The sequence below is a fragment of the Ailuropoda melanoleuca genome, chromosome 4, assembly GCF_002007445.2.
Source record: "Ailuropoda melanoleuca isolate Jingjing chromosome 4, ASM200744v2, whole genome shotgun sequence".
Classification (NCBI taxonomy): domain Eukaryota; kingdom Metazoa; phylum Chordata; class Mammalia; order Carnivora; family Ursidae; genus Ailuropoda; species Ailuropoda melanoleuca.
In genome coordinates, this window is record NC_048221.1 from 133,253,504 (window position 1) to 133,279,501 (window position 25,998).

Below are 25,998 nucleotides of genomic sequence, written 5' to 3' on the forward strand. Positions count from 1 at the left end.
AGTGCACCGTGCAATACGTGCCCTCCTTAATACCCATCACAAGCCTATCCCAGTCCCCCACCTCCCTCCCCTCTGAAGCCCTCAGTTTGTTTGCCACGATAATCCTTCTTTCAATCAGTATTTATATATAGTTGGGAAGAGTGGAAGCAAATACATTTTTCTGTCCACTCTGCAGGCCTCTTGAATACCAGAAGTTTTTACTAAGTATGCAATTTTCCTTCAGTTCTGAGATACATGGTTTTTTACCTTTATTTCTGAAATCAGGGTCTCTCACAGTTGATGAGTACATTAGTTTTTCTTCTCCAAAAAGCTATTGTTAAATTCATGGCACACCTTACAGATAATGCTGAATATACATGAAGAGTATAGTTGCATTGCTGTTTACCCTTTTAATTATTCTTTATTACTTCTTTTCTTTTTTTAATTATCTTTTAAGTATTTTTTTTCAATTCCATAGACATTTATTTGTAGCCAACGTTTACTTTGTCTACAGTGAGAGAAGCCCTATGTCAAATGCTATTAGTACAGTAACTTACTTAATAACAGACCACCGGGTATTTACCCTCAGCCATATTTTAGAAACAAAGAACCATGTCTCAGAGACATGACATTGTTGTGGTGGTTGTTGTTGCTGTTTTCATTACAAAGCCAGTGGTTGGTTGAACTTAATTCAGATTCAGCTTTGTCTGATTATTGCAGTGAGTTTTAGCCAAGTCTCTGCAAGGTGCAGTGCTAGACCCTGAATCAGTAAAAGGAGTAATAGCAACAAACAGAAACATGCCCATGTTGTTGTTTAGTTTGGTATTTTCTATTCAAAACTTGTCAGCCTGTTGAAGATAGCATTTTTGCAACGTGGACCTTGTGCTGAGGAGGAAAAATTGTCCTGAAGAGAAAAACACCTCAAAATGGAATTATGGTTTATTCCCCTTTCATTTGACCACACATGACATTTTCATACTGACAGTAAAGTTCTGCAGGTAACAGAGAAATAGGAGGCGTCCTCTGTTTCACCCATTTGTTCTTCAAACCTGCTTCTGGATAAGTTATCTTTAATTATTTGCTTATGGACCAGACTATGATGGATTATTGAGATGGTTTGCACGGAAAGACTAAGACCTTACGGAAATAGTGGGTTGGGTGTGGAAGCGTATCACCCACTGATTGGCATAATGACTGAAATCATAACCAAGAAGTTTGGAAACGTTGATTCACACAATATACCTATTACTTAGCTTGCAGCGTACAGATGTGTGAGTGTGAGCACCTCGTACACAAAATGCCTGCTTCACAAAAAGGCAAGATGATGGCATCACATTGTAAAGGTCCCAGAGATGGGTGCCTTCTTGCAGCAGACCATCTCAAACTGACTTCTCAGTTGATGAAGACTTCTGCTATTTTCCAGAGCTGTTCTGTTGGAGAAACTAAAGGCCCTTGTGAGGCAAGGATTTCTGGGATACTAGGCCTCCCCCTCACGTGGGGTCTTTAGGTACTCGAGCATCTCTGCTACAGTTGGTAACTAAATGATGAGGCATCCAAATGATCGTGAAACATGAAGCAAATCGGTGTTTTTCAGGAGCTATTGGAGTCAGGGAAACATACCTGATGATGAGTCAGGGGATCCCTGTCCAGTCCTTTTCTCACCATGTGTTCGTTGTTCACTGAAGGAATGATCCTTGTGTGCTTGGCACTGGCCTCGTACTTGGAATATAAAGTTAAAGAAGACATGGTCCTGTTTTCAGAGGGCTTACTGCTGGGGTGAGGAGACAGGCGAATTTGTGTATGATAAGGGCTGTGACAGTCCAACACAAGAGGCACTGGGATTACGGACATGGGACAGCAGAGTGGAAAGAGGGTTTGAAGAGGCTTCCTGGAGCTGGTAATACTTGACCTGGGTTTTGAATGATGAACAAGGGCAATGTAGATAAAAAGAGGGGGGTGGGTAGGAATGGAGAGGGAGGTGGGCTGGGAGAGGGAAAAGGGGCATATTTGGAAAAGAGGGAATAAAATTCACAGAAGCAAAGGTGGCAAACATCGCGGTTTTTCTAGGGATTTATTCTGCTACCTGGAAAGAGGAGTATCTGTGGGCAACCAGTGAAGAAACAAGGCAACGCGAGGCTGAGAAAGAGATGCGAGGCCTTGCGTGTGAAGTTAAAAATTTTAAATGAACCTTCCACTGAAAGCTGCAGGAGTTTCAGGCAGAAGAGTATTACTTAGTTTTTCTTTACCCCGTTATCTGTAAAATGGGCGCAGCAGCTTGTAGGTTCTGTCCCTGGCCTGTTGATTGCCAGTGGTGGTGGTGGGCCCCTCTTGGGTGCCATTTCACAGACTGGTCCCCGGCCTGCATTAACATTCTTGGAGTCCTCATGTGCTGTAGCCGATCCAGTTATCATATCCCCTTGTTTCCAAGGCTGCCTGCTGTCATTCTCCATTCTTGTTTCGCATTAGAACCCCTTAGGGAATTTTTACGAAGTACTGAAGCCTGGGATCTACTATAGACCATGTATTTCAGAACCTCTAGAGTGCGGCCCATGCATTTTGTATTTTTTAGAGTTCCTAAAGCAGTTCAGTTGTTAAGCCATAGTTTGGACGCTTTGGAAGTTTCACTGGACATCGCTAACATCTCCCCACCCATCAGGTCTATTCTTCAGACTGACACACTTGCTTTCTGAGCCTCTCACCTGACAGTCTGGAGAAAGCCATCTGTACCTTTGATGTCTGTGTCTGGGCTTTTCCACCTGAGGGTCAAGCCCTGAGTGTCCTGTCTATCTCTAACACGTTTGTAGGGCTGCTCGGGTTTTGTGTATGGCAGGTGCAGAATCAGGGTCTCTGCACGCTGACGAGAGTGAGTGTGTCGCGCGCATCACAGTTGCTGGCACAGGAATGGAGGCTGTGCGCCGGGTGAAGCTGAATCCTGAGTCCCAGGGGCGCATGTGCTCTTTTATGTGTCTGTGAGATTGTAGTGGGACTGCAGGTGTTTCCTTTCAGTCCTGGTGTTTCTTCAAATTGTCTTTTCTGACACTCAGATTTTAATACTCTACCAAGGGAAAGAATCCAAGTCCATTAAAGCATTAAAAATTTTTTCTGTTTTTGTTAAGTTGAGTGGGGAAAAGCTTTCAGAACCCTTGTGAATATTAAAAATGGAATTTTTAAAAAAATATAGAGGTGATTTTAATATTCCTTTAATTTACATTTGGGGTTATAATTTATGATGCATGTTCATAAATACTGTCACATTAGATATCTCTTGATAATGCTAATATTCTGAAATAGATATCTTTGGCTACTTTGTAGTATCAATATTTGTCAGGAACTCAGCAGAATTGAAGAGTGATATAGGTTAAATGATCCAAATGAAAAGTTGTAAAAATACGACTTCTGACTTGGGTTCACAAGTAGGTCATAATACAAATTAAATTTCCCAACATGATCTGACTTTCCAGAATTTATTAATGAAGTTGATGAAAAGGTTTTTATGGAGGCTAGCTGAAGAAAATGGATCATTATTTATTTAGCTAAATGAATGATTTAATGGCTAATGATTTCCAAATCAATAATATGGGCAGCTTTCCTACTGAATTTAGTTCTGGAATTACGTTTATCATAGAGTGCTTTCCGGAGGCACTGAGTTTGCACAGAATTAGTGCTTGGGGGCGTAGGCATAGACTTCATCTGATTTTGGCTGTCTACCTTGTTTAGAAAATGCACTCTATTCGAGATTTGAGAACCAGCATTGCAAATTAAATTCCTACACAGTGATAAGTAAATGTAGAGTAGGCTTTTTTTGGTTTGTTTTTCGCATACCTTAACGTTAATGTAAAATCACTGTGACTCCATCTGTGGCAAGTGTGACATCTGGTGAATCCCAGTGAGACTCCAGGGGATCCGTCTACTTCACATTCTCCCTGATAATTTTGTTAAATGTTGCTTCAATGGTTTGCAGATTCAAAGACTAGGAAACTTCCTGTATTTGGGGTTTGATTTCAACTTTGTAAGAACCCTCGAGTCTCAGTGCTGCCTAGAAGGTTTTGGTGCCCAGGGGCATGACCTTGTGTACCCCTAATTACCTCCCAAAGGCCCTGTCTCCACATTCGCCACACTGGGGGTCAGGGCTTCAACAAATAAATTTTGGGGGAGCACAAACATTTAGTTCATAACATCATCTTGACAGATTAACCTCCTCTCCTAGTTTTGGTGACTTATGTTAGCTTTCCAAGCCTGTGTAAAAGCAACAAGGTAATACTGTCTCCTTTGTGGGGTTTTTGTGACACTTAAGAGCTAATTCATGCAAAGCATTTTTCTGCTGTCTGGCTGGCCAGAGCAGATATTTTAAAAATGGTAGGTATTTTCGTTTTATAATTATTTTTTTTATTATTTTTATTTTTATTTTTTTTTAAAGATTTTATTTATTTATTTGACAGAGATAGAGACAGCCAGGGAGAGAGGGAACACAAGCAGGGGGCGTGGGAGAGGAAGAAGCAGGCTCATAGCGGAAGAGCCTGATGTGGGGCTCGATCCCACAACGCCGGGATCACGCCCTGAGCCGAAGGCAGACGCTTAACCGCTGTGCCACCCAGGCGCCCCTATAATTATTTTTTTTTTTAAAGATTTTTTAATTTATTTCTTTGACAGATATAGAGACAGCCAGCGAGAGAGGGAACACAAGCAGGGGAAGTGGGAGAAGAAGAAGCAGGCTTCCAGCAAAGGAGCCCGATGTGGGGCTCGATCCCAGAACTCCAGGATCACGCCCTGAGCTGAAGGCAGACGCTTAATGACTGCGTCACCCAGGCGCCCCTCGTTTTATAATTATTATTGCTGTTCTGTAAAACAATGCCATGAGCACAGTGCAGAGAGTTTGCACATACGTCATTTGAGTGTCAGACTAATTTGGCTGGTGTATAGGATATGGATGATATCAGTTAAAACCACAAATTAATATTGGCTCATATTTACAGAGACCTTAAGTACCAAACAGAATTTAATTTTCATTCTTTATGAAATGGGAAACCATTGATGAGGGGTGTGTGTGTGTGTTTTAAGCTCTTGATACATTACACTAGTGCTTGATTAAAATTAATAGAAAAGTAGTATGAAAGTGCTGTTTTAGAATGGATTGGAAGGAGGAAGACGGAAGGCATCAAGTAAGGTTGGAAGGTTGTTGAGTCCAATTTTTAAACTCGAGTGTGTGGCTGTGAAAATAGCAAGTGTAGGAAGGGGGTCTTTGGAAATGAGTCAGCTTGCTTGGATGGCTGATGGTTGGGAGCAGAGAAGAGGGTGAAGTCCAAGATGACTCTGGGATTTTATGTTTTGCTAGTGGGAAGAATAATGCACCATTGTCAGAAATATGAACTCTACTGGGTAAAGAATTAGTAATGTGGGGGAATATTTGAGTGTCAGTGTCCCAACAAGCAGTTGGTAATGCAGGTGTTGTGAAATGGGTGAGGACTCTAGAGGTAAAAGTTGGGGAAGTACACTGAAGTATCGGCTGAGTTCTCCTGGGAAGAACGTGTGAAGTGGGCTTGACGGAGAGTTATGAAATAATCTAACTGAATTCCCACATTCAGCAGTTGAGGAGAAGAGGGTCTAGTGACACAGACATGGAGGAGGGTCATTTGAGAGAGCTGCTGGGGATGGGACCCTGAAGCCGAGGAGGGACCACGTGGCAGTGCCTCGTACTCTGGTGAGCCCTGAGAGAAAGTAGGAAGGAGAGGATTGTTGAGTTTCTTAGAATGGAGAGCTCTCAGGGGCGCCTGGGTGGCACAGCAGTTAAGCGTCTGCCTTCGGCTCAGGGCGTGATCCTGGCGTTGTGGTCGAGCCCCACATCGGGCTTCTCCGCTGGGAGCCTGCTTCTTCCTCTCCCACTCCCCCTGCTTGTGTTCCCTCTCTGCCTGTCTCTATCTCTGTCAAATAAATGAATAAAATCTTTAAAAAAAAAAAGAATGGAGAGCTCTCAAGGGAGCATTTTTTTCCCAAGACTGTGTGATTTACTTATGTGTTGGCCCAGGACCAATGGAAAAGGACTTTCTCTGATTCCAAATCCCCTTTGTTGATTGAGGAAAACGACTCTTCTTCCACAGAGAGGTTGTGAGGAATAACTAGTTCAAATAAGTGTTGAGTGCTCGGTGAGAAGCAGCTGAGTAATAACGAGGGTGGTCGAAGAAGATCAGCTAATCGGGTGTGACTGTGTAAGTCTGCTGTCATCTTCCTACTGCAATTAGTCTACACGCCTAAATGCAGTAGCTAATTCATTAATAACTAGGATTTATATAAAATGGAACTAAGCACCTCTGTTACCACCATGGCAGTCACTAATGGAAGAACCTATTATCTGTCATTTGGGGAGAAATCAAAAAGTGTCCTAAATGAAGAAATGAAGAAAATGATTTGTTTCCTCAAGTCTGTAGTTTATAGAGTGGGGGAAGGAACTTTCTAGGTGCTTTCTATATGCTAAAGAGATGATATACACTTTACTTCTTTTAATCCTAGTTTACATGTGGAAAATTAAGGCTTTGGTCTAAAATCCAAAATGCTTTGAAAACCAAAAGAACTTCTTGTAACTTGTTTGGCATCAAAATCTGAACTAAGCCGACATGAGGTTATTTAAGTCTTTGCTTTATCTCGTTTAGTATGAGCATTCAAATGTTTTACAGCAGAAATATTAACGTCTTTGATTATTGAGTGTTCTCAGACTGGATGAAGGCATCATATAATATGTGATATACTTATAGTATAACTTCCTGAAAGTCTAAAACATTCTGAATTCTGGGGCACAAAGTCATGCAGTACATGGTGGGTCTCAGTTTTGATCCCAGAACTTTCTCTCTCTGAAGATGGTTTCCTTCTCACTGTATCATTCTACCTCATTTTATAGCTTATAAATGCTGTTTTAGTTGTTCTAAAATGTACCTGGGATTTTGGTTTTATTTAGGTAGGGCAAGACAGCCAGAAGTGGAATGATTGTCAGGAAGGAAGAAGCTTATATTCATACATCCCTAGTAACGGGAGGCAGGGCAGGCCACACAGCCCCAGGAGAAGAGGGATTTGGGTCAGTCTGGAGTCAGGGGTAGAGGCAAAACCTTTATTGTGCTTTCCATAGGAATGAATAGGGGAGGGACTGTAGGTAAACTTGAGAAAGCCTAAAGTAGATGGTTTGAATTAATTTTGTAAGACTCCAGGCTAGAGAGTTGACTTTCATTGTCCACTACCCTGGGGTGATTAGGGTGGAAGAATGTAAAAGCCAGTGAGAAAAGGTGGTTCATAGTATTGGCTCTGAATTGGTTGGTTTACCTATCAAAGGTGTGCTCACAGGCAACTTGTTTTCTATCTTGAGGAACTGTCCGGCTCTGGAAGGGCAGTCTTCCAGGTTTATCAAGACCCCCAAAATGTCAAAGCATCATAAAATACAGAAAAAAAAAGATAAACACTTTTGTATGTATGAGATAAAATCTATGTGGTTATTATTCACTTAAACATTTGTCGCTTGGTGAAAGTAACAATGATGATTCTTTAGACTTCTGTCTGAAGGTGATTCTTGTCACACTTTGAGCTTATGAAAATTAGCTATTTTCTCTTTCCTGCTGTATTAAGTTTTGTATTCAATTATATATGTTCAAGAAATGCTAGCGATCATCTTGTCTGTGAAATAATATAACTGTTTTAAAAATAAACCTACTGGAATTTAGTTTTCAAATGAAGATCCTCCCCTTGAAAGATATTTCCTGAGGACTATGCATTTATTTCAATTATCAGTCACTGTTCTTTTTCCTTGTTTTAGTTTGTTGTGGGCTGTTTTTCTTTTGGAATTTCCTTCAGGGTGTGTATCAGTCATTGGACCATCCTCTGGAGTATTTTCATCTCTTGAGGGTGCTTTGGTTTTGGGATACAGACAAATGCACCTTAAACGGGGTGTAAGATTAAGTCAATTGTATGATTTAAAAAAACCCAGATCTGACTGGAAGAGAATCAGTAACGGGACTGATGTTCCAGCAGGGCTCAGATCGGTCCCAGCCACAGCTCTGAGAGGTATGGTCCTTCGGTGCTAGAGCAAAGGCACACACCTGCAGTGAAGGCTCCTGAACTTTGAGGAGACAGGGCTAATATTGATGAGTGGGTTCACATACGCTTATTTGAAAATTGGCTTCCTTGCGTAAAGAAGGGAAGTATCTGAAAACAAAATGGGGCTGGGAACAACAACAACAAAAAACCTAGGTGAGATTGCAGTTGCAGTTCGCTTTATAAGAAACTATATAAGAAGAAAATTAACAGGGAAGAATTATTAATATGTGAAACTATTGGATTTTTTTTTCCCTCCAAAATATGGGTCCTGAAGGACTGTTAGGCAGGTATCCAAATGGTAGAATCTTTATAAGGCAGATAGAAGTCAAGTGTCAGCCCTGGGGTTTTGTGTATGTGTGTGTTTGTACAGTATGCAATTTCTACACACTAAGTAAGTCTTCTATCGTCCAGAGTGTTCTGCAGATTAAACTTACAAGTTTCTTCTTGGTTTGTGTTCTGGTGTCCAGAATATATAGCTAACCCCTCATCCTTCAGTTTTGATTGTGTTCTAGAACACATTCACCTCTTTGCTCTCATTTGTACAAAATTTGATTTGGGCCCTTTGCATTATAGTTTTCTTGTTCTAGTGTCTTTGTCCCAAAGGACAGAGACTTTGATTCTTATTAGTGCAATGTCTGGTTCAGAGAAGGTTCTCTCAGATACAGAATGAAGGAATGAATTTGCAGATGGGCCTTGAAATGGGTAGCTTTTGATTAGAAAACCTCTCTGAAGTAGTACCATTCCTTGGAAGTCCTGAGGCTGACCGTGGTCCAACTTGGTTCATAAGGTTTAGAGAAATCAGAGGATATGAGTATTTAAAGAACCAATATTTTCTCTGTAAGGCACAGTGGAGAAAGCTCAGTTTTCCCCCCCATGAGTATCCACGGGAGATTTTGAATTCTAAGTCAGATTTCGACACTTGTAGGTAGTTCCTTACCCAACCACCATCTCATTGCCCAGACTGCCAGCTAAGCACAGATTATATAAATGACTTAAATTTTAGTTCAAGTAAAACACAATTAGGAAAGTAAATCTTCTAGAAAGAAAAAATTATATGGTGTATTTCCAAAGTCAAATATCATTTACTTTGGATTATTCACATACTGTTCTTCTTCATTAGTGCAGATCATGAGAGTCTGTGTTCTTTAAAAATAAAGGATTTACACTGTGATTACATATGACTACCTGGTATCTGTCACTAAGACCCTTAATGAATGGAATAGTTCCATATTAATGCAAACTGTATATAAACACAGACTTTGCTGGCAATGTACTCTCTTGTATTAGAGCCATGACATTGATAGGTCATTGCTTATGTAAAAAATTTTGTGGAAAAGTTGTTAATAGTTGGGATATTTTAAGATATTATATAATCAAGGCAAGGGTTTTTTTGTGGAGTGTGATGAAGAGGGATGTTCTTGGAAGCAACAAAACCATCCTCATTGTAGTAATCAAAAGATTTATCCTAAATTTGCGCTCACAGCTGTTTTGTTGCTTTGATCTTTAGTGCTCATATGCTTATTTTCCATATTAAGCTCTCAGTGATATACATAATTTTATAGCATGGCCTGGATCTTTAAAAGCAAAAGATTAGCTCTCTGATCTATTTGCACTTAGACTTTGTACCTGCACTAACAGAATTTTCTCCTGTTTAAAAACGTAACAAATAGCACAATTTGTCTGAGTTAAGGCAAGGTTACTATTTAATAACATAGTTTCCTGTGATCTGTATTTGGGTGGTGTTAAGAGACATTTGTAAAGGGTATTAGAGTCCTCTGAAGCTAATTATCTGTTGATTTCATACAGACTAAAAACATGGCACTGAGTAACTATGAAGGGCATATAGATCCTCAAGTAAAATGATGCATTTTTTTTTCCCTGCCTCCAGTTCTCTTGCAGCTGGCAAGTGATGCTTTACCAAATGACATGACCTTGGCTCTTGCTTATCTCCTTGCCTTACCACAGGTAAGTTTCCCCTCACCAAGAGAGGACTTCATGATTAAACAAAAAACCTACACTGGAGATTTTTCACCAATTAATTGTTCATTATAGGTTTCGGTTCCTTCTGATTGTTCTTATGTGCTGGAAGGACTGTGGTGTCAGTATTCAGAGAGCAGATGCTACAATTTCAGCTGAAGTGTTAATTTCAAAATCTTTTACACGTGTAGGATCTGCCTTTCCAGTCTTCTGAGTTTTAACGTAGTCCTTTTAAAGTTGAGCTTGAGATGATGTGGTGGAAACTTTGAACCAAAATTCTACAGTGATGACTAGAAATGTAATAGTTTATGATGATTTCGTTAATTTCCTCTCCCCTGAGTTCATTCTGTCATGTTCCTTTCTAGGTGTTAGATGCTAACAAGTGCTTTGAAAAGCAGGCCCACTCTGCTTTATCGCTCCAGCTGGCCGCATATTACTACAGCCTCCAGATCTATGCCCGCTTGGCTCCATGTTTCAGGGACAAGTGCCATCCTCTTTACAGGGTGAGTCCTCATGGTTTCCACTTGATTAACAAGCAGAGGTGAAGCTTCTCTAAAATAGTTAAAACACGTGTTTACCTCTTTGGAGGTACCGACCTGTTTTGTATCCAGAACGCATTCCCGGTGCCTGACATCCCTTGCCTTTCCTGTGTTGGACGTGGTTGCTTTTCCAGGCATCAGTAAGAGGTAGTTTCCAGTGTTTATTGTGAATGCTGATTCTTCCCACAACTTTGCTGTCTTTTATATTATTTTGCAAAGTTCTTAGGACAGGTTAAAGTAGGAGGAGAGGAGAAATGGAGAATTGGCTTTTTAATTCACTGGCCGAAAGGAAGATGGCTCCAATTTAGGACAATAGGCAGTGCGGTTCTTAAGCACTGCTGTACTTTGAATTCTTTTAAAACCAGAAATATGAGAGTAGTAGCTGGATAGATGAAATGTTGAAACATGCTATGCCCACTTGCCACCAGGCTCCAGACAGCTTTGATATAACTTTATTGCTGATTTCTGAGCAAAAGTGCCTAAGGGTGGCCTCAAGTTACATGTGCCGCCTTTTGTAAACCCTAGGAAATCCGGGTTTACCTGTATATACCAGTTTAATTATCAGCCTTGGGAAATTATCTATTTTTTTTTACTTGGGTATTTTAAGAGAATTGCCACTTTAAGTGTAGATAAGCAAATAGATCAGGCTTTCACATCCACTATGGGTACAGATAAAAGGTTCAGATTGTATTGAGGCAGGATTCTTTCTCCCGGGACTTCAAAGCACACTGTAAGGAAGTAATTTCACAATCTAAGTGTGAATGAAAGTTCTAGCTGTCTCACCCGTCCAAAATATAGCTAAGTACATGAAAACATTCCATTTGTGGTAAAAATCTGTGGCTTTCATTCATCACTTTTTCTTTAAAAAGAGTAAGGGTGTTGGGGGCTGGGGGAACCCTCTACAACACAGGTTAATCTCCCAGGGGCTTACTGGTAGACATGGATTGTCCTCTGGCACAGTTTGATCATGCTGACATTTTGCCAAGAAAGGAATGTTTTCTTCTTTTATTCCAGTTAATAAAAGATGTTAATTATTTTGGGGATTCTGAATTTATTTTTTTTGTTTTTGATAGCTGCTGCCGCTTTGTGCAGTTACTTTATTCCATGCTCTAGTAATTTTCCTTTGTTCTGTTTTTTTTTTTTTATCTCAGGTATGTTTTTATATGAAATAAGAAATTGACCTACTGTGCTGTAAATTGAGGGAAAGAAGTGATTATATAGGTGGAAATGTGGCAGGTTTCCTTCTGGAACAGCATACTTAATGGCTTTCTTACATTCAGTCAGATGACTGGCAAAGAATGTTCAGGGCATGTTTGCTGGAGTCTGCTTCTGAATACCCTATCTTTCATGAGTGCTGTGTATGTACCCAAGTAACCGCTTACCCAAGTAACTGCTTACTCGAAAACTCCAAATATGTTGAAACACAATGAAGCTTTACTTCACCCAAAAGCATTGTGCCTTGTTATAAACACAAGTCAGCCATGTCCTCAGAATGTGCTTGACTGAGATCCCTAAGTAGACACCGTGGGAATGGGATCCACCTCTTTTGTTCCCACATCTGTGGTCTCTGTTAAGATCACACTGTGGGCCTAGCACTGTGCTCCGCTTTCCATGAATACAGAGGATTGAAAGGCCAGTCAGCTGGGCACCTCGTGTGTGCCATGGACTCGGACCAAGCGTTAAGATGAAAAGACGGATGTGGCTGCCTGAACCCACCACTTACTATAAATGCATAGAAGACAGTTGCGTACTTGGGGATTGGAGTGGCTGCCCAAAACAACTGTAGACCCATGCGGCCCAGACCCCACATCCATCCTTTCAGGGCCAAAGAGCTTGCTGCAGAGCCACATTGTGGCCCCATCTTCAGCTTCATTTCTTTACAACCTTAAGTAAAGTAGTCCTCTTAAAGGAAAATTCTAGTATAGCATATATTTTTCCTGTTTTCCCCGGTAGTAAATTATTTTTGTACCAGAAGTTAAAAGTCCCAAATCATGTACTGTTTGTGAGAGAGGTAAGTTAGGAGAAAACCATTACATTCCGTCCCAACTTTATATCTGAAAATCCTTTTCCTTCTTCGGGTGCTGCAGTCACTCCATAAGGAACCCCATTTAAAATTTCCACAGCTCAACCATGGGAAGAGACAAAGNCTTCAGCTTCATTTCTTTACAACCTTAAGTAAAGTAGTCCTCTTAAAGGAAAATTCTAGTATAGCATATATTTTTCCTGTTTTCCCCGGTAGTAAATTATTTTGTACCAGAAGTTAAAAGTCCCAAATCATGTACTGTTTGTGAGAGAGGTAAGTTAGGAGAAAACCATTACATTCCGTCCCAACTTTATATCTGAAAATCCTTTTCCTTCTTCGGGTGCTGCAGTCACTCCATAAGGAACCCCATTTAAAATTTCCATAGCTCAACCATGGGAAGAGACAAAGTAGAACATTGAAAGCTAAGGGTTAGAAGTACAGGTGCTTCCATCTTGGCTTCTTCTGTGTTCCCAGCAGTTCTTTGCACTTAGTAGAAGTGTGAGCATTTTATTTTCAGGTCCTGTATTTTGTATATTGAGTGCCTCATGTGAAGGACCTAGAGCTTGGCATTCAGTAAGAATAGTAAGACTTGATTCCTGTCCCTTTTTAGCCTTAACCCCAGTTTCAATTTCTGTTTCTTCCTTCCAGCTTGTGTCACCCTGCTATCACTGCCCTTCAACTCTTGGCCTTGTTCCTGTCACCATTTTTTTTTTTTTAAGATTTTATTTATTTATTTGACAGAGGTAGAGACAGCCAGCGAGAGAGGGAACACAAGCAGGGGGAGTGGGAGAGGAAGAAGCAGGCCCATAGCGGAGGAGCCTGATGTGGGGCTAGATCCCATAACGCTGGGATCACGCCCTGAGTCGAAGGCAGAAGCTCAACCGCTGTGCCACCCAGGCGCCCCCTTGTCACCATTTTCTTATCAAACTATCTTTTTCTTTGAAGGTGTCCCTTGGAGCTCTCCTGTCTTGCCCTAGCCCTGGCCTCTGATTCTTGGTTGTTAGACCACTCACCCTCCCACACCCATGGCATGGTTCCTAACACCTGCTCCCATTCTCCTTTTGGGCCCAGTAGCAGAAGGCCGCTGCTGTTCAGGGTCATTGCTTCCAGAAGCAGCATTAGATCCTAGTGGGTAAAACCAGTAAAGTCCATGTGGCCCAGTGGTGATGCCTCAAAATATGATTTCTAACTTCTCAGCTGCTCCAGACAGAAACAGGTGTGCACTCCAATAGGGTTAAGACAGCACCGGCTCAGGAGCCAGCTCATTTTCCAGGGACTTCCTGGCAACTCGGTGGAACGCATTGGGTTGGTTGGTAGTCTGAAAGGTGAGCTGAAGAGTTAGAAAGTACCCATGATTTTTTTTTTTTTTTTAAACATCAAGATACAAAAAGGTTCTGAAATTCTTCCAGATAGATGTGTTAATAGGAAGTTAATAGATGTGTGAATACCTCTCCAGTTGTTTTCTCCTCTCTGCCCCATGTCTTCAAGTTAATTCAGTCTCCATGGTTCCTTCACCTAGACACTGTAACAGCCTGGTAAAACACCAGCCTGTCTTCATTTTTGTTAGTTTTGTATCTTTTCCCAAACATCTGTCAGGATGGCCTTTCTGAGGTGGAGACCTGGTCATCCAGCCTTCTGCCTTAAATTCCTCTGTGATTTCCTGTTGTCCTGGCAAGTCAGCCACGCCCCCCATGGTCTGGCCTCTGCCTATTTCTCCAGCTTCATCTTCCTTTGTTCCTGTCATACCAGGCCACTTAAATTTCTCAAATGTCCCCTGTATTCTCTTTCCTTGTCTTTAAACCTGCACTTTTGCCTGAAATGTTTGCTTCCAGCATTTCTTTGCATAGCTCCTTGTTTCAGGTGTTACCTCACCTGGGCAGGCTTCCTGTCGCCTGCCACTTTTCCCGGTGCTCCCAGGCTGTATCTGGTGCTCTTCCAAGGGCATTTGTACTGCCCTGTACTTACCTCACTCATAGCTCTTAAACACTCTCTCGCTTCAGAGGGGAGGGGGGTGGGGGAATGGGATAGGCTGGTGATAGATAGTAAGGAGGGCACGTATTGCATGGTGCACTGGGTGTTATACGCAACTAATGAATCATCGAACTTTACATCAAAAACCAGGGATGTGTACTGTATGGTGAATAACATAATATAATAAAAATATTATTATAAAAAAAAAACAACACTCTCTTGTTCGGAATTTAAATACTTCTCATCTCACTAGATAATGAGCTATTTGAGGCCAGTGTCTGTGTTGTATTTATTGGTTTTCCCAATGGTTAGAGCAGGATCTAGATAATAAAAGGGAGTATATAAATGTTCATGGGGTAGGTTATTGAAAATTAATGAGTAATTCTGTAGCACATGTGAAATGATTGAATTGTGTGTGTGTGTGTTGTGTGTGTGCATGTATTTGCTCAAATATTTATCAGGTGATTACTTGATGCCGGGTGATATTCTAGATCCTGGGGAAACATGAGTGAACAAAGTACATAAAAACCCTTGCGCTTTCTAGAGTTACGTTCCATTGAGGAAAGGATGGCATAACCAAAATAAGTAAATAAAATATATACCCTGTTAAATGGTGATAAGAGCTATGAAATCAAAAAGCAAAGAGGAAGAGTAAGAAGTATGTGTGTGTAGAGTACACTTTAAACAGACTCAGGAAGGACCTCAAGTTGCAGAAGTGACTTTTGGGGGAAGACAAAGGGATGAGTGCAGCACCATGAAGATAGGAGGGGGAAGAGCGTTCCACACAGAGGGAGCAGCAGTAACAAAGGTATTGAAGCATCACTGTGCCCATCACACGTACTGTGGTATTTTCTCGTGGTTGAGATGATTTTGAAATTTTACCATATAAAACTCAAAGCATTGAAGAGTTGCCTGCCTCCAGATGAAAAGGACAGAAATGCAGTCTGTGACCAGTAAGGTTTCCTCTGTCTGGATAAGAAGTGTCAAAAGGAGTGTGTGTGTGTGTGTGTGTGTGTGTTGGGGCCTGGGGGGTGGGTAACAGCAAGGGTCAGCTTAGGGACTTGCATATGGGAGTTGTCAGTGGACAGTGGAAAGATCAGACTAACCCTGAAAAGGTATTGGCTCTCTTGAAATACCTCACACGTTTATTCTGCCCCTTGATCCTTTGAGCAACCCCACTGTGCAGAAGATAAGACTCCGAGAAATCCAGTGACTCACGACAGGTTGCTCTGGTGGGAGGTGACATCCTATCACTTAGAGCTTCTGCTTCCAAGCTCTCCCTGCCTTTTGCTTGGACCTGAGCGGTTTTTGGCATGCAGGCTAGTGAGTCATTCCCGGCAGGTTGTGCCACTGTGGCTACTGGGTAAATTGAAAACTCCTTCCCGTGATAGGGAAACCCTCAGTGAACTGACTGGCTCTTCCTTTCCCCACCAGCCATGATCCTGACACTAGCTCTTTTATGTTTATGTTTTAGCTCTTCAGAATTTCTCTCTCTCTGAACATCCCTTTTCACACCTTTGTGCCTGTGCAGATGTGATTTCCCCACTTGAAGTGCCTCCGTCTTCTTCCCACTGCCAACATCTAAGTCTGAGCTCCAAAGGGCCCCTGTGTGGAGCGGCCTCTGCCTCCCGAGCAGACACGGGCCTCTTCCGTGTCCTGTTGCTCTCGCATGGACCCCCTGTGAGTGGTTCTTTGTGGTGTTGTAACCGAAGCACAGCTGTCCCCTCTCCAGGTGGCGATCTTATTTGAGGACACGGACCCCATCCCCATCTCTCTCTGAATCCCCAGGGCCTCGCCCGCTGTAGCTCCCCAGTGGCTGTCGATTGGCATGGGAATATCTTCAGGAATCGTTGCAGCTGCCGTGGGTCAGGACAGCCCTCAGACTTGGGTTTTGTGAGCTCCGCCTTGCTTAGATTTGCCAGACTCGGGCATGGGCACCATAGCTGGATGTTGTAAGCACATAGGAGTTGTCCACTGACCACCTAACGGCTCAGTATTCGAGTCTTTCCAGCATCTTCCTTTGCATAAAACAGCACTGCTGAGTTTAGAATTAAATATAACAAACTCCCGATGATTCATCGTAGAAATTGTAATAAAAGTGGTTTCGATTTGTTGCCTACACATAATAGCACTCAGCGGAACTAGCTTTCACTCAGTTGTCACTTCACCTTGTTTCTATTTTCAGCCCTCCCGTTCTCTCCTCCCACCCCCTGTAGTTCTGAGCTGTAGGAGGATAACTTAGGTAGATTACTAGATTTGAATAAAAGTACTGATAGATAATGCTAAGTGAAATAAGTCAAGCAGAGAAAGACAATTATCATGAGATTTCTCTCATCTATGGAACATAAGAACTAGGAAGATCGGTAGGGGAAGAAAGGGATAAAGAAAGGGGGGGTAATCAGAAGGGGGGAATGAAGCATGAGAGACTATGGACTCTGAGAAACAAACTGAGGGCTTCAGAGGGGAGGGGGATGGGGGAATGGGATAGACTGGTGATGGGTAGTAAGGAGGGCGTATTGCATGGTGCACTGGGTGTTATATGCAACTAATGAACCATCGAACTTTACATCAGAAACCAGGGATGTACTGTATGGTGACTAACATAATAAAAAAAATATTAAAGAAAAAAGAAAAGTACTGATAGAGTTTGTGGGGTTGTTTCTGACAAAAGGCCTGTGTATCCTGATGGGAAGCCCCACCCGGAGCCAGCCAGCCAGCCCAAGCTCCTGGAGCTTTCCTAGCTTATTTTTGGAGCAGCCCACGTTGCCTCAACTTTTCTTTTTAGTGACATAGGATAATGATTGACAGTCAGCTGGAGAGAGTTTTCTCTCCTCATGTTTGTTCTGATTGACTTGTTTTTATATTTAAGAAATAACACACATGTGTCCACAGAACTCAAATGATGAAAATGATATCAGGCAAAAAGTCAGTGTTTCCCTTTTGGTTCCTTCCAGAAATAGTTATGGATATGCATATGTATGTAACAGTTTTTTATGCAAATGTGAATATACACATTGTTACGTACCCTGATTTTGTTTTCACTTATATCTTACCTTTATCATTATTGTAAACGCATCTCGAAGTGTGATCTTTTCTAGCATTCTTTTAAAAAAGTTTCAGAAGATAAAATCAGTTAAAAATGGAAATATGTCCTTTAGTTTTATATGCTAGAGAAGCAAACCCAGCAGGGGATGAAATTCAAAACTTTATGGTAGACTCTTTCTAAAATGTGGTTTTTTAAGCCACTAATTGAAAATACTAAGTAGAAAATTATCTCAAGCAAATAACAACCCTAGAGGGGAAACACACCACCTGTTTAAAACTTCAAAACCAATATTACCAAGAAATGGAGACTATTAAACCGGAATGGATTTATTACTTCTGCTAGTAAGCAGTAGATTAAGTCATCGAGCATTCCGTAGACATGAATGTTTAGGCATATTTTGTTTTTAGAGGGACTTGACCATATTCTTTAAAGAAATTATATTTTATTCACCCCCTGAAGAACTGCATTGCCAAATTTTGGGGAAAAATTAGAATAATTTAATTCTCCACACTTTCTGTTTTAAATTTTTGATGCCTTTTTATGTTGTTAGTTTTTGTAGCCTGTGATGTTTTGCAGTGTCACTTTGAATACTGAATATGGGAGATTTTGAAGCTACCTGTAAAGTCCTTCAAAAGCTTCTTAGAAGCCAAAAGCTTTCATACCCTTGGATCATGTCATTGAACTTAGTTGGGAAAAGAGAGAGAGCTTTGAATGTGCCCTACACACACAAAAACAGCGATTTCAGGTGTGAGTTTGGATGTAGAACATTGATGGATACCTGTCAGGAGCATAGGGAGAAAGGGCCTGATGCCGTGGTCAGGGCGCTAGGTGAGAGGCAAGGGGTTTGCCTCGCTTCCTTGCTACCAGACCACAGCCGAGGCTGCGTGGAGGGCAGATTGGCATCTCTGAATCAGGAACCATAGTCTCACGTGCACGTCACGGGGTTGGTATTAGGGTGAAATAACATTCACATCAAAGTGCTTAGATACTTGAATGCCATACACTTGGGGGCTGAATGAATGAATGAAATGAAGTTTTGGAGTGAGTAGGGGGGATGCTTTGGAGTATTTGAGAGAAATTGTAAGCTCGGGGGAAGAACTGCTACTAAAACTTAAATATTGGAAATAATCATAACTGGTGAAGTTCCTTGAGGAAGAGCTGGAGGTAGTAATGATGATGGTAAGAGGATAATGTGCATAGAGGGCTAGAACTTACAGCATGCTAATCCATCTAGCCTCATTTAATCTTTATGAAGATTCTATAAAGAAGAAATGGCTTCAATTTTAATGATGGAAAACCTGAAGCTCAGGAAGAAGAACCAGTAATCAAGGTATTAATGCCAGTTCCTGCGCTTTTTACCCATAACTGATTTTCCTTTTTCTTAGAAGCCTTTGCGAATTGTCCCTTCTCATTATTTTTGTGTTTTACACAGTAAATTGAAGTTTTGAAAACCTTTCTATACATTTAACAAATATTTGATGATCCATAAATTTGAAGACACTTAGAAACCTATCATCAAAGAATTAATCAGCTGCTCCTAGTCACTACCTTATTAGGACAGAATTTTAAAACCAGGTATATTTATGTCAAGGGGCTGAACAGAAAATGGTATTCTAAAGTCTCTCTGTTGTCATTAGAGAAGAAAAAATGAAAGATTTGCAGATACAGCTTGAATCAGATTTTAGTTGGATACCTACCATTATGTGTCCTCTATGGTCGTTTGTATTTATACTTGCGTGTATATGTATAAAAGGGATGACAGGGAGAATGTACATGTGTATGTAAAAAAAAAAAAAAAGCAAATCTGGTTGTAATATAGAATGACAGCATTAAACCCATCAGTGAAAGTTGATGGTTTGTAAAAGGACTCTAATGCCAAGCCTTAGTTACATTTGGTGGGAGCTCTGCGTATTACGGGGCCTGTCAAGATCCTTATAATTTCAAGAGGTGCCTGCGTGGCTCGGTTAAATGTCTGCCTTTGGCTCAGGTCATGATCTCAGGGTCCTGGGATCAAGCCCTGCATTGGCCTCCCTGCTCAGCGGGGAGCCTGCTTCTCTCTCCATCTGCCTCTCCCCCTGCTTGTGCTCTCTCTCTCTCTCTCTCTCTCATACTCTCTGTCTTTCTCTCTCTCTCTCTCAAATAAATAAAATCTTAAAAAAAAAAAAAAGATCCTTAAAATTTCAAGAGCTACCCCTTTCTTGTTGACCAAATATAAAAGGATGGTTTTGGGGGAGGCATTGTGCTTGGGAGTCATAGACCACCCTGCCACTTAACCCAGCAGCCTTGTCAAATGTCTCACCTCCTTATGCGTCTCTATTTTTTTTTTTTAAAGATTTTATTTATTCATTTGACAGAGATAGAGATAGCCAGCGAGAGAGGGAACACAAAGCAGGGGGAGTGGGAGAGGAAGAAGCAGGCTCATAGCGGAGGAGTGATGTGGGACTCGATCCCACAACGCTGGGATCACGCCCTGAGCCGAAGGCAGACGCTTAACCGCTGTGCCACCCAGGCGCCCCTCCTTATGCGTCTCTAAAACAGATGATGGTCCCACAGAATTGTTAGTGTTAGATGAGATTCAGTTCATTTATGTTTAGTACTATGCCTATCTCCACATCAAAGACTAAAGTATTAGGTATTTGTTCTTAAATATTTCTTAGTAAAGTGAACACATTTGATGTATAGAGTATGAAATAAAAAATACAGAGGGGCTAGATAATTTCTATTTAGTAAAGGAAAAGAGATTAAAGTTGTTTAAACTGTGTAGGAATGTACTGGCTTTAATTCGTTGGTCTAAGGTTGTACTTTTAGCAGGGATCTGCTCTGAAGATTTAGTGGAGGCATACATGAGAAAAAATGTGGAACTTCCCCAGTTCCGCACCTGGAGGGATTTCCAAGGATTTATTTTATTTTCATGACTGAGCTCCTATACATTCACAGGCTTTTAGCCTTAGAAAGGGGACCATCTGGTGATGTTCCTTTGTTTTACATCTGAAGAAACCAAGCTCCTGAAGAGTCAAGAGAGAGGATCCGCTCTTGACTCCCTCTGTGGAGTTCCCATCACTCTTGTTCTGTGACCCTGTAATGGTGCTTATATTCAGAAGCCTTCTCTAGGCTGCTTCTGTGTGTGTCTTTGTCTGTCACTACTTTTTAATTCCTTGAGCATAAGCTCTGGGTCCAATTTGCTTTCTTAGAATGATGGAGAAAAGAGTACTTTAAAATACCTTATTTTACTTGTGCCCATAACAAAACATGAGGAGGGTTTGGCTCCCATAGGTGAGGAAACAGATAGGAAATAACTTGCCCCAAATTGCATCCCTACTGAGTGAGGGAACTGGAATATACAGTACTACTCACTGAAAAGCCACTACTACTGTTGACTATGCTTCCCTTTTACCCCCTACCTGATTTGTGCAGGAGACTCTGCTGTGCTCTGGAAAAGACAAATTCATGAACTATACCTAGTCTCTGCCATAATTTAATAAGCTATAGTTTAATATTTATGAGAAAAAGCAATGTAAAGTAAATCGTATAGTGGAGGTACAATTAAAGTGTATGCCTTTGAGCAAATCCCATAATCCCTTTCATTTTCAGAATACCTGCTTCATGCCAGGACTTGGTTTGTACATTTTATATATATTGTCTCTGGGGCATCACACAACCACGCAGGCTGCGTTTTACTGCCATTTTGTAAATGGCACAATTGAGTTTGTAGTTGTTCAGTAACTTAGCACGAGGTCATCCGGCGAGTATTTTCTGTGTGTCCTTGCTGATTTCACTATGCCGTGTCATTTTCTTCATTGGCAAATAAATGAAAATGAAGGTTGTACGTGGAGACTGGAAACTTCCTGTGGGATGAAGAAATGCCCCCATAAATGTTAATAGTAGTAAGTATGCTCATTATTGCTTTGTGTTGTCATTTTGGAGCTCTGCCCTCTACTGGGTCTTGGAATTTTTCCATAAATTGTATCAAAATACAAAGAGAATAGAAATGAGAAGGTGTTATATAGTCGAGGTCAAATGAACAGTGTAGCCACTGTCCCCATACAGGTACCAAATCCCTGAGATGCCAGAAAACAAAAGGTAAAACCTGAATGTGGAGAAAACCTGTGGGAAACCCTTGAGAAGCATGGAGGTGGTGGGCTTCATGAGCAGGGTGGGAAGCAACAGCCTGGTAGAGAGGGGCTCGGAGTCCCGCCCAGAGATGGGCTGCGTGGTTCTAGCCTCTCCTTCTCAGCACATTGGGCAACTGCAGACTGAGGGCTTTGATCTGAAACTACAGGGTCAGTGTGACTATGGAAATAAGCCGTCCTCCGTGGTGGTGAACATGGGTTTGCTGCTGGAGTGCAGAACTGCACCGCAAGGCGCTCTGTGAAAGGACAGCTACAGAAGAGCTCTCCCGCTGCCCTGAAACACTGCTCATTGCATATTTGCTCTTACTCTCTCTACTACTGGGCAGAAACATGCTAACCAGATGAGGTGTGAGGAAACAGGGGACAATGGTGCCCTCCCTGGGGGCAGAGCAGGTATAGACAGGCTGGCTGGCCCTGGAGTGGTGGCCCCGTACCACGTAACTTCAGGGCTGGTTCAACCCACAGTGTATGATTCAGGGTGCTGCCTGAGGGTTCAGTCAGTAAGCAGAAAAGGGGTGGGGGTGAATGTCAGCTGTAGAGGTGGCACTGGGAGCTGAGGCGTGGGATCCCCTTTGCCTAAATCCGTGGTCAGAAATGCCATCCAATGTGGCGGAGTCCCACATCACTTCTTTTTTTTTTTTTTTTAATGATTTTTTATTGTATTATGTTAGTCACCATACGGTACATCCCTAGTTTCCGATGTAAAGTTCTATGCTTCATTAGTTGGGTATAACACCCAGTGCACCATGCAATACGTGCCCTTCTTACTACCCATCACCAGTCTATCCCTTTCCCCCACCCCCCTCCCCTCCGAAGTCCTCAGTTTCTTTCTCATAGTCCATAGTCTCTCATGTTTCATTCCCCCTTCTGATTACCCCCCCTTTCTTTATCCCTTTCTTCCCCTACCGATCATCCCATCACTTCTAATGGCAGTTAGATTTGCTTCTTTCACACCACCTTTCTGTCAGGTCTTAGCTACGAAGGCCTTAGCACGTTTTGTACCCTTTACTGGTTTTTGCTGGTGTGTTTACTGCTGATACCTGAGTAGTTAGTCTGGGCATTAACTCTTCCAAGAAGACATCGTGGAGAGAGACTTGCCCACGTCCCGCTCGTCTGTCTTCCCATAGCACCCCGTCCTTACTTGTATCACACCATTTTACAACTGCTTGATTGTCTCTCCAGATAAATTGCATTCCTGGAGGAAAGGGTCACATCTTCTTAGTACATCACCTGGCACAAAATAGGTGCACAAGAAATATTTGCTGAATGAAGGAAAGATGTTCTTGTAGCTTACTTCAGAGAGGTGGCTTTCAATCCCAGGTCTTTTGACTTGAGATACCCTTGATCTGTGGTTTTTGCAGTAAGACTGAGTGTATGCAAGTAATAGGGAAAAAACATTGATTTTTTCCTCAAATCTACCGCCTGGAACCCAAGAAGATTTCCTTAATTGGTTCTTATCGGTACTCCCAGATTGTTCTGTAATAGGATCAAGAGAGAAATGTCAAGCTAGGTTTGGTAATAATAGACTCAACATTGACAGATCTCCTGTGTAGCTCAGAATAATGGCTTACACATTAGAAATGCTGACAGCTTACTATAATTAGGTGTGTTTCTGAGAACCAAAGGTAGATTCTGGAGTTTTTTCCTAATTTGCTTATATTAAAATATAAACCATGTCTTCCCGGGAATTAGGAGTGATTGGGTTACTGTTGTTCAAGTTTCAGGCTCCCTGTTAAATATTCCAAAATCATGGCTGAGCTGCTATTGCTTCATTGACACCCAGACCAACTTTAATGTGAATAAATGTGGCCAGTTAATCACTTATTTTTCTATCCTGTCAACTGTTGGATTCTGGGTTCTGTTTTATTTGGATAATTTTATTGTTGTTAGAGAAGCTGTTAAGAATTATAGAACAATATTCCGTTGAGCCCCCAGTTGAGCAGAGTAGAAATTGGTTGGGTGCTGTCTTATACAACTAGAAGTGTTTTATGATTTCAGGAACAGGGATGGGTTTTTTCCTAACTTATCCCTGGAGAAAACTCTCTCTACTTAGCTATCTAGGTGTTTATAATGGCATTATTTGAACTGCTGCTTTGTTGTTGAGATGCTATTAAGAAAATTTATCCAGGAGCAATGATGACAAAAATTACTTCCAGGGTGAATTATAAATGGTCAGGTAATTAGGGAATCAGTCTAATGTAGGATGATGGTAGTTGAAAAAGCAAGTGTATATTATTTTTTAACTGGTTGGAGATTTTTAAGGAAGAACAGAGCAGGAGTCCAGAAACCTTCTTCCAGACTCAGTTCTGTGTCTTGTCTTTGTGGTCCGCAAAGTATACCACCTCTGCTCTTGATTGTTCAGGGTGGTTGTGAGCCTTGATTAAACAGCAGCAAGGGAAGAGCCAAACACCGCCCTGTAGACATGGTCTTCTTGTTGTTACTTTGTTCTGTTTTTGTTGTTGCTCTGTTTGTTACAGGCTGATCCCAAAATGCTAATCAAGATGGTCACCAGGCATGTGACTCGATACGGACATGAAGCCTGGCCAGAGGACCTGGTGTCACTGACCAAGCAGTTGCACTACTACAATGAACGTCTCCTGGATTTCACTCAGGCTCAGATCCTTCAGGGCCTTCGGAAGGGTGTGGACGTGCAGCGGTTTACTGCAGATGACCAGTACAAAAGGGAAACTATCCTTGGTTTAGCAGAGTAAGGGATACTTTGTCTCATAAAGGGATGGATTTAAAATATAAAAGAGAGGTGCCTGGGTGGCTCAGTCAGTTAAGCATCCGACTCTTGATTTCGGCTCAGGTCATGAGATCGAGCCCCGCATCTGGCTCCACGCCCAGCAGAGAGTCTGCTTGAGATTCTCTCCCCCTCCCTCTCCCCTTCCCCAGCCTCTCTCTCTCCCTAATTTTTCTTTGTGGGTATGGAATGCCCCTTGGTTTTAATGCTGGTCTCCATTTTTTTAGTTTAGATCAAATGAGAATTACTTACATGTCAGAAGGTGGAGAAAGTGGGGGTGGGGGAGAAAACACAAATTAAAAAAAAAAAAGGTGGGAAAGTGTGTTCATCTGCAATGGTTATTAAGTAGAGTTGTTTTGTTTTTAACACCACAGTTTGTGGAGTGCTTACCATGCACAAGGAGCTGTGTTAGGTGCTCTGTAAACTATTTTATAAATATTGTTTAATCCTCAAAGATAACCCTATGACATAAAATGCCATCCCCATTTTATAGCTGAAGAACACGAGACTTCACAGTGTTGAGTAACTGGCCAAGTTTACATGGGTGGTAGGGTCATCCCTGGAATATTGACCTTGACCTCTCACATAACAAAGCCATCCCACGTTCACAGTGCCCCATGGCTGCCCCATCCTGCCTCTTGTGTTCCCAGGGAAGCACTGGCATACAGTTCAGTCAAGGCTTCCAGCCTTTGAAACTAAGTTAAATTGTGCCTACATTTAATGATTATTCTTCCCTCCTCATACATTACTTTAAAAAAACAAAGATAGCCCTGCTTATTGAAGTGATATATGCTATTTTTCATTATTACTATTTAAATCTTTAAGAAAGTGGAAAGGAGCCTTGGCCCTCTGTAATAAGTTTATAGTAGCCCAAGCTTCTTTCCTACCAGAAGACACCCCAAATTCTCTTCAGAGTAAGGCAGAGAATAGAGAGATCAAAGAAAAGATAGAACAGCCTGTCACAGGATTTAGTTAATTAAGAGAACTATGGGATTGCTTTTTCTAACCCCCCTCTGTTCTCCTGGAGATTAATAATTTCATAGTCATTTAATTTAATGTCTAATAGGAAAGTGACCAAAGAGGTCATTGAATCCAACCTGTTCACTTTTGGAAGAGGAATCTGAGAATCAGCTTGAAAGAGTTGTTCAGGGTCACACAGCCAGGGTGGTGAGCCTTGGCTCCCCATTGCCAAGTCCAATGGGCTTTTCCTCTGGGCATTTGGTAATCCTTGGTGCCATGCTCATGGTTTCATAGAAGAGGGTTACTATATAGAATAAAGGTTACAAGGTAAGGCACATCTTAACATCATCGATTACATTTTGCTAGGGTTATTGTCCTTGATTTCCTTTTTTAAATACCCAGCTAATGTATGCTATTTGAAGTATGTCCTGGAGGACAAATACCTGCTTTTGACAAACATATAATAGAATCTTCTCCACAGTTCATTAGAAAGATATACGACAGCCTTTGAATGGCTTGTTTCAAATGTCTGAGTGTCCATGGCATCTCCGAGCTAG

General features: G+C 41.6%; 1 protein-coding gene across 2 annotated transcripts in view; it reads left to right on the plus strand.

The window, feature by feature from the left end:
• Positions 1 to 25,998, plus strand: part of NBAS (NBAS subunit of NRZ tethering complex) — a 336,415-nt gene that overhangs the window by 204,738 nt on the left and 105,679 nt on the right. For both annotated transcript variants that reach the window (XM_034659882.1, XM_034659883.1), the window contains 3 exons: positions 9,941 to 10,017; positions 10,395 to 10,532; positions 24,216 to 24,445. In XM_034659882.1, coding sequence (XP_034515773.1) covers positions 9,941 to 10,017; positions 10,395 to 10,532; positions 24,216 to 24,445 — 445 coding nt within the window. The remainder of the gene's footprint in view (positions 1 to 9,940; positions 10,018 to 10,394; positions 10,533 to 24,215; positions 24,446 to 25,998) is intronic.